The sequence below is a fragment of the Sinocyclocheilus anshuiensis genome, unplaced genomic scaffold (assembly GCF_001515605.1).
Source record: "Sinocyclocheilus anshuiensis isolate Anshui unplaced genomic scaffold, SAMN03320099.WGS_v1.1 scaffold785, whole genome shotgun sequence".
NCBI classification, from domain to species: Eukaryota; Metazoa; Chordata; class Actinopteri; order Cypriniformes; family Cyprinidae; genus Sinocyclocheilus; species Sinocyclocheilus anshuiensis.
In genome coordinates this window covers 334,561-343,832 of record NW_015536502.1, presented here as the reverse complement: position 1 = coordinate 343,832, position 9,272 = coordinate 334,561, and the positions used below count along the sequence as shown (strand labels likewise).

The window sequence follows — 9,272 nt, the reverse complement described above, 5'->3', positions numbered from 1 at the left end:
ACACACACACACACACACACACACACACACACACACACACACACACACACACACACACACACTTATCGTAACCACGGCTCTCCATTTCTGGCTTTCAATCTTTTTTCCAAATGACCAGACACTCGCTTCCTTGACTTTGTCTCGCTCTTGTGTGTGTGTGTGTGTGTGTGTGTGTGTGTCTGTGTTTGTAATTTTCCATACTGCCACCATTCCATGTAACTTGACAAATGCGGTACATTTGTTCTGTCATACATGTCAGTCGAGGAAAGCGCCTATAATGGACCACACAGGTGCTAAAAGCATAACAGTGGAACAGATAGTTATCTTAAGGGGCTTAAACAACTCTCTAGTTCATTGGTGGACAGGCAGAAAACATTAAATACTGCAACAACTGTGGCTCAGTGGCAGGGGGTCAAATCATAAAGACTTGTCTAATACTTCCACATTTGACCCATATTCCCCAAGGCTCCAGGCTTACCCACAAAATCCATTTAACTGTATTTAAGTTGGACTGTGCGCACATTCGCCAATTAAACACACTTGGTAGTTGTACAGGAGCCTAGAGTAAATACGAACAATATGGTAGACGGACTCACTGCCAACATAGATGCAGGAGCCGGCCAGCACATGACCCCCGCTGTTATGGCACACGAGGTTGTCTCCGGAGCGCTGGCGGGACCCGGAGAGACGTGGGAGGGTGACACTGAGCACGGTGGGGCTCAGAATGCTGTAGGCGCTGCTGGGAAGACGCTTTCCGTTCAGCGTCCAGTAGAGTGAGCCTGCGTGAATGCCGTGGTCTGGATTCACTGAGCATGTGGCTGTCAGGCTGGAGCCGATGGGAAGGGCCGGGTCTTGAGGGTAGATTGTAGCCACCTCTGAGGGAGGGCGAGATATAGCAGGTTAGAGCTGGAAAGAGGCAGCATGGTTATTACGGGCTGTCTGGTTATGGGTGAGCTCACATGATATGACGTTAAAGGAGGAGACAGACCGACCTCATGACTAACACATCAAAAAAGTTGATAGTGACAGCCTAAATGTGGGATACGCAAGATGATCACAAAAAGGAGATAATATCCATTTACTATGAAAGGGAACACATACAGTCAGATGGTCCGTCTTCATCTGACTGTACATTATCCCCCTTATTAGATGCTGTTTACTAAATAAATGAATAATGTATATTAAATAAATTAATTAATGAATATTAAATAAATATATGCACAAGAAACATTGGCTTGAGGTTATTTTGTGAGAAAAAGTGGTCAGCGTTTAAATACACCTATGGTTTAGTGTTCATTAAAAAATCATTTTACCATTAAATGCACAGAAAATAATAATAAATGAACATTAAATAAATATATGCACATGAAATATTGGTTTGAGATTATTTTGTGAGAAAAATACTGTCTGCCAGGGTCAGTATTTAAATACATCTATGGTTAAGTGTTCATTCAAAAAATAATTTTACTATAGAATGCACATACAATAAATAAACGAACATTAAATAAATATATGCACATGAAATATTGGTTTGAGATTATTTTGTTATGTGAGAGAAAAAAAAAGATATAAAACTAGCAAAGTGTAAAAAATATTGTTTACCAGGGTCAGCGTTTGTGTACACGCATGGTTTAGTGTTCTTAAAAAAAAAGACCACAGAATGTACATTAAATGAACATTAAAGAAATACATGAACATGAAATATTGGTTTTAGTTTGTTTTATAATATGAGAAAAAAAAATTAAACTAGCAAAGTGTAAACAATATTGTTTGTCAGGGTCAAACTTTAAATATACATCTGTTCCTGATAGCCGCCTGAATTTTGTGTAATTTCTATTAGGTTTGACATCTATCACTGCACTGAACAATCCCAGATAATTAGTATAACAGGTACTCACATACAATTATAATTTTGTAAACCTTTTTGGAGTTCATTATCACCCTTGTAATGTGACAATGTGGAATCCCTCAAAAAAATGTGTCAATGCAGCACAATTGAGTAATAGAGGTGATGAGAGAACTGTCGTGTGATTACGTGTAATTACATCAAGATGGATAGATAGACTAACCTTAAAAGAGAGATTACATATTCAACACACACTCAGACCGAGCAGAAAGGGTGAAATTTTTCTCCATAATAAAACGGAAAGATACAAATCAGTTGTTTTAACTTATAGCATTAATGAAACAGAATCATGATATGGCCTTGTATTACTCTTCACAAGGTGCTGTTTTGATTTAAGTTGATAAAAAAAAAAATCTGACTTGAAAACATTTCACTTCAAACCCTTTAATGACAGGAGCAATTACAAGTATTTACCGCAGGTGTCTGAATAGGAAATTAGCAGTAAGATATTTGGTTTCAGATCAGAAGGTCTCATGAGGTAAGCCTGTAGTCCTGTCATCATTAATGCAACGCCGAGAGAAACTCAGTAAAGCCTGGATCATGCACATCTTACAGCTGAGACGGTGAACAACGGGACCACCCTTTGGACATTCACACCCGTGTTGTCAAACCGCAATGATCTTTTAAAGGGTTACTTCTGTCTACACATTTTTTCCCTTTTAACTCTGTTTATATTTCACTGAGGCCCAGAAAACCGCTTTTGCGTTTAATGTTAACTAGAGGAAAGGGAAGTGTATTCTGTCAGTGGCTGTATTGCACTTCACTTTCTAAACCCCCTGCCTGGCACTGAGGGTGTGAATGAGGCAATACTTAATTAGATGTAATTAGTCTCAATCTTCCCTTCCACCAACACCTGTGAATCTCACGTAAGGGGAATGTGCTAAACGCTTGCATTGTAAATGTATTTCACAATAGCTATTAATAATTTAGCCCTTTGTTATTTACAGCGCAATTATGCCCTTTGATCCTGTTACATTGTTCTCTGCAATTCATTAAAAGTAAATTAAACTTTCACAAACACCTATATTTCACCAATACCGAAAGTAGCTATGAACAGAATCCATCTTCTCTTGACCTGAACTTTTCATTCAGTCACATATGCATTACAAAAATTAGCTTTAAGAAACATGATGTCAGGGTTTTGTTGTGGTTCATAAGGCTGAACCCTCCACGTGTTAAATTATTTATGCTCTGACCTTTTGAAATTTGAACCCCTGTCCCTGCTTTTTCAATATAGTGCAGTATATTGCACCGATATAGACATCATCAGTTGTTCAATTCGCTAAACCAGGCAATTTACTACAACAGCATTGCAATGTAAATAAAACACCGAATGCTGTTTTCTTAAAACTCTGTATACAGGTCAATGGCATTCAGATCTATTACATTTATTAAAAATACATTAGAAATGCAAAGCAAAAATGACCTTTTATGATGAACTTTTTCAAAAGCTCAAGCTTTTGAATTACAACATAAACAAAACAACTTTTGTTTTGATCTAAAAATGAACTTAAATAATAATAATATTAATAATAAAATTAGATCATTTTGAAATTTTGTGGGGCTTAATGTAGACTGAAAAAAAGAAGAAGAAAAAAAAAGAAAGTAAAATGTTCTTAAAATGTTGGAAAAACCTGTCCACCAGATTAAGGTCCAGGGTAACCAACATGTAAATAGCCAATTTTGTTTTAATGTGACATGAAAACCATACAAAAATAAATTATATCACAGAGAAGATCCATCTAAACCATCAAGATTATTACGTTTTTAAAATATATTATTATTTTTGCTTATAAAAATAGATGTTTTGTTTAGGTAAAAATGAGAACCGTTGTTTTGCTGGGAAAAAAAACTACTAATCCAATAAACATTACAAGAACATGGCACGTTATTGACCTATACATAAAACTATTGTGTTTTGCAGATGCTGGTAGTTAAAAATGGACTTAAAGGATTTTGTTTTATTATCACTGTAACTAACTTCATTTACATTGTATTCGAGTTTTAACTTTCTATCTATTCTATTTACTAATATAAATTCAATAGCCTACCAAACGCTTCAAGTTCCGAAACAAACCCCATTCGGTGAAGAAGGTACGTAAGAACACATGTAACACACATACACACACAGAGAGAGAGAGAGGGTTATAAATGTACTCACGGGTGGAAGACGACAACACGCCGGCAGAACAGTGGAGCAAAAACAATAACCAGATCATCTTACGAAATAAGTTCGCTTTCTTTCTTTTAGTACAAGAGTGTATTTGTACTATTTGATCCACGCATGCCACACCGAGTCCAGCTCCAGTGCACCCGAAGAGTTGATCCCAGCGTCAGTTCCTGAGCTGCTGGCGTCTCGCCGATGTTCCAGAAGACTGAACTTTAAAGAATATCCGTCAAATGTTCTGTTAATGCCACGGTGCATTCGTCCTCTTCATTTACTTTTGGCATCGTTTACCGTGCTGAGGCTCTCCACTGCTAGGAAACATCCAAGTTTATACTTTGCAAGCTCCTCCCATGTCTTCCCACACAGTCCCAAGTCATTTTTGCCTCTTTCGTTTTATTCCTCCCTTCCTTCTGTCTGTGCCCTCCTCTTGTCTCGAGCAGGTCTTGTATCTAGAACAGTGTAATATCTGTTTCCTGGTGAATCCCGAAGTTTTAGCCTACCCGTGGGCCAGAAGAATCTCTTTAATGGGAAATCTTACCTTCAGCCTTATTATGGACATTTAAGGTTGAGCAGTTACATTCTTTGACAACTGACTGGAAGAAGTAACAATCGATCTCACCTTCTGTACCCCTTGTCTCTGACATGTCTGTTATACGTGTTATAATTATATTTGAACAGAATGGAATAAAGGGAGATAATGTGACACTAAATATTATTTTCTATATTCCAAATGTTCTATGGAATATAAAAAGAAAATGTTATTTTGATTATATTTTATAGCATTTTGCCAATTGTTTTGATATGAAAAAAGTGTAATAAACAATTATGTAAATATATCATATAAATATATATATATATATATATATATAGGTATGAATGTAATTAAACTATAATTATATACAATTATACAGAGAAAGAATTATAATGACAGTAAGTTAGAATAAAAAAACTATTCTGTTAACATCTGAGCAATCATACTGCTAAAATAAAATAAACTGCATTAAATATAATTATTAAAAAACGATTACATTTCCAAAAACATGAAAAGCTTAAAACTTTTTATTATTATTATTATTTTTTGCTGTAAAAAGTTTAAATCAATGGAAAATTATCAATTCAATACCAACGCCTCAAAGTTGTCATGACTAATGTTTGACTAATGGTGGTTATGAGCAGTTGGAGAAGTGGTCCTAGTCATTGAGTCACCCACTCGGTGAGAAAATATATTTTGAAACAATAACCATCACAGTCCGCTCGCCTGTGGGTCAGCAAGCCACAAAGCGGTGCTTTATCTGTTGTAGAAAAAATGCTTGTTAATGCCGGGTTTACCGTTAGTTCCTCGCTGGTTCTGTCTCGTAAATGAGTGAGTGGACTTCCTTTCCAGTTATCACCATACAATGCTATAACAAGAGGGATGTCATCCAAAGTCTGTGAATGGGGACAAAGACCATTCATCTCACAGAGCCCTCAAGGGGAGGGAGAGCTCCCACCACATTCATTAATTCTGCCTTTATTCTATAACTTCATGCATATGTCTTCTAAACAGTTAAGGTCTGCACTTCTAAACACCTTGTTCCTAAATATATTCTACACTTCTAAACAGTTTACTCATGCATATGTATCATATCTGAGTCAATGCGTTCTTAAGAACGTTATGTCATATTTACAAATCAAGATGTTGTAATCACAACAACCTCAGCAGGCTTGAGATAAATGAAAGCCGTACAAACGGATTAACAAGGTATAATTATTTGTGAATGAAGTAGCTGTTCCTGGGAAACACACGACTGGCGGAACTGACATGCGTGGTCACTTTACACAGAAATAAGCTCCAGATTTCAGAGGAAATGGTCTTACTATCATCTGCCTCAGATCTTTGAGTCTTTAGGAATATAATCCAGTCCATTAAATGACTTTGGATCAACTTGAAGGGCGAGAGTGATTATACTTTTCGCTAAATCCTAAAAGATGGGAAAATAATCCAAAACACTATGCAGATCAACTACAGGAGAGGAAGAAAAGGAGTTCCTCCATCATTACAGTATCTGAGTGATGTGTTGAAAGAGTTCTGCTTTGGAGACAGAACAACAAAGATAGTTAGAAACAGAAAAGCAAACAAGAACTTCCTCTCGGCAAACAAATTTCAACGTAAATCTCTCGGCCAATTCACTGACTGCATCTGATTGGACACATACCCAGCTAGGTGATGCCTATCCAGAACATGACTTAGACTTCAAGGAATTGTCTGTATCTAAGAGGACATTTATCCTCCAGAAGCCTGCTCTGAGACAGCACAACACACCATAATGAGACAGGGAAGCATTGATTACCGCGACCCAGTGATTTAGTGGGTGAGCTCTGGCATGTGGAACAAATTATCCCACCATAAAGATTTCAGAGGGAATTCTCTTCGGGACGGAGGCTTGGACTCACAGCATTCAAGCCGAGTGTGAAAGTATTGGCTGCTTTGTTTTGAAGCACTCTGAGGAACCCAAATTGGACATGCAGTAATATAGTGATGATTACCCAAGGGGGGTTAAACCTTAGTCCAACACACCTCAGCATTTTATGTCCAATCAACTTGGCCGACACAGAAACCCTCTCAAAAATGTCTGCAAAGCTGGGAGAGGCTCCAGCTCTGCGAAACATGTGCTGAAATCACTGTAAATCAAGCAATTTCCTCTTAATACACAGAGACAGTCACTGACCCCAGCAGTACAATCCTCACTGATTGGGAGAAAATGTTTGTTTGAAGTAGGGTCAAAGCCTTTCCAGATTCGGTTAAGCTTTGTTTATATTGTAATGTATGTTACAACACACCCCCCCCCAATAATGCATGACAAATGTATATCAACCATACACTCGGTGATGGCAAGATCTAGCAAATGTGAAGCCAAAAATTCCCAATAGTCTTAGAGTTGTTAACTTGCTCTTTCTACTCATTCCATCTGGAAATGCATCGACAATCAAACAAGAAATGGGTAGAGAATGTATATTGGTGTATATTTCACCATTCATTCTCTTCTTTTGCCAATTTTTTATTCATTCCCCAAATGCTGTACTTACTTCCTCTATCCTCTTTAGGTTAAGCAAATCTTGCAGTATTTCCTGCATCACTGGTATGTGTATAGCCATATCTGTGCTATATTGTACTCTTTGTGAAAATGAACATTTTTGGAAAATATACTGTTCAATTCAAATTCACGACTCAAAGTCCTAAATATCTCAACATGCCCCTGATATGCTTAAGAAAAAACTAAAGTAAAATGAGATTTAAAAGTTAATAATAATAATAATATGAACATATAAGCAAAATAATGCATAAATAAAAACAATTTTACATGATCTAATTGTTCTGATGCTGTTCAGATTTTTAATTATACACAATGATACTTTTATTCTGCAATCTCTTTAATATTACGATCAGCTATTTGAAAGTATAACAAGGGATACAAAGACCACTAGTCGCGCAGTACACAATTAAAGCAAATCTAGGCAACTGAGCTGCATGTCATTCAAAAACAACCATTAGAGGGAGCACAATCACAATGTATTTAACTCAATTTGAGAATTATTTTCAGGATTGAGAATTATAGAAATGAGAATTTTACAACAACTGGTAATACAATCTCTAAAGTTGTCAGGCTATGCAAATCATCTTAACTAGCATATAAAACTAACATGTTATTAAGCAAATTTTCAATTGCTAAAAATGTAAAAGTTTCATTTGGTTACTGTTTTTGTGCTGACTAATCAATATGCAAATTATTTTGATACACGTTACAAATAAATCTGTGAAGCAATCAAACACAATGGGTTTCAAAAAAATACAAATATTAAATAAGAAAGAAGTGGGGAGGGTTGCATAATGGGAGGTGTGGCTGTCTTTAAAAAAAGTGCTGTGCATGCAGGGTTATCGGTCAGTCTCATGTTCTGCTGTGTCACTGTGCGCTTCCTTTATTTTCTTGGCACTGAATGTGTACGTGAAAGAGCACACCTGATGTCCTGCACACATCGCAAAGAAGTGGTTTGTATATTATACAAGCATAGGACAAAGTCCATTATCTTCTTGTGCAATATGAAAGAACACCAAATAACAATTGCACCTGTCCTCAAAGGCAAATTATGATATTTGATTGTGATTCTAAACAGTTTTACTGTACCAAAGTGTGCATAGTAAGCATTAAAAGGTGTTATGTTAAAGATGAGTAGATTATTTATAATAATTATCATATCATAATTAGCATAATCAATAAATGCTAATTGATTCAATGTTTAAAATGCTTCTGCAGAACTAAGAATGACAAATTCAGTGCTAACACTGCCATAAGAAAATGCTTTGCATATGCACCTGATCTTTCTACCATTAAACTTTGCTGTCCTTTGTTGGAACATAGTTGCTCTTGCACCTCATGCTCTTGGTGGAATTTACATGGAAAACAATGTTTGTGCTTCAATAACTTCCTTAAGATCATGACATGGCAGGAATCAGTAAAACAAACCTCACAAATGCAACTAAGGTCAAAGGCCTGGGTGTAACCCACCAAGAAATATGATCTTCAGGAAGCCTTGGAGGAATACTTACTGTAAAATGATCTGCTATGTTCCAGAAATCCATAAAATCTGAAATGCTATATCTGTATATATAGCTTTGTGTCAACATGGTTAATGACTATGTTTGAAGGGGCAAATATGAGATTGAAGTTCCCTGTTTGAAATGCGGATTAGCTTGTTCATTATTGTGGAATGCCACTCACGGTATATTCTGACTCACTAAAGCCTCAGTAACAATTAAAATCCCAACAAGCCCAAACAAATACAAATTTCATCTAGGATCAGGAAGAGGGTTTCCCAGTGGGTGTCTGTTTGCCTCTTACATAACAACCTGAAGTATTTTTGGCAAAGAACATGTCAAATTTTCCAGACCATGAAGCATTCAGAGATGGATTATCTGAGAGGTATACTTAAATGACAAATGAGATCAACTGACAGTCCTCCATATCTTTGCTTTCGGTTTGTCAGTCAGCCTGTATTAGGTCCCACTGGCGTTCAGCTGAACAGAGGAGTTGCACAGTCATGCTGAAGTCAATGGCACTCAGTGTTTGGAACGCTGCCAGCGGGAACGCGCGCTAGTGAGCGTGTACGAGCCTCCTTCACACAGTCATACAGCCGACGGGCGCGCGAGCGTTAGTGAAAGAG

At 36.9% G+C, this 9,272-nt stretch overlaps 1 protein-coding gene across 2 annotated transcripts in view; it reads right to left on the bottom strand.

Annotated features, from left to right (window-relative positions):
• Window positions 1–9,272, bottom strand: part of LOC107690059 (cytokine receptor-like factor 1) — a 19,418-nt gene that overhangs the window by 8,745 nt on the left and 1,401 nt on the right. For both annotated transcript variants that reach the window (XM_016488301.1, XM_016488292.1), the window contains exons 2-3: window positions 4,068–4,569; window positions 597–875 (exon numbers count right to left, since the gene is read on the bottom strand). In XM_016488301.1, the coding sequence (XP_016343787.1) occupies window positions 597–875; window positions 4,068–4,125 (337 nt within the window). In that variant the 5' untranslated portion in view covers window positions 4,126–4,569. The remainder of the gene's footprint in view (window positions 1–596; window positions 876–4,067; window positions 4,570–9,272) is intronic.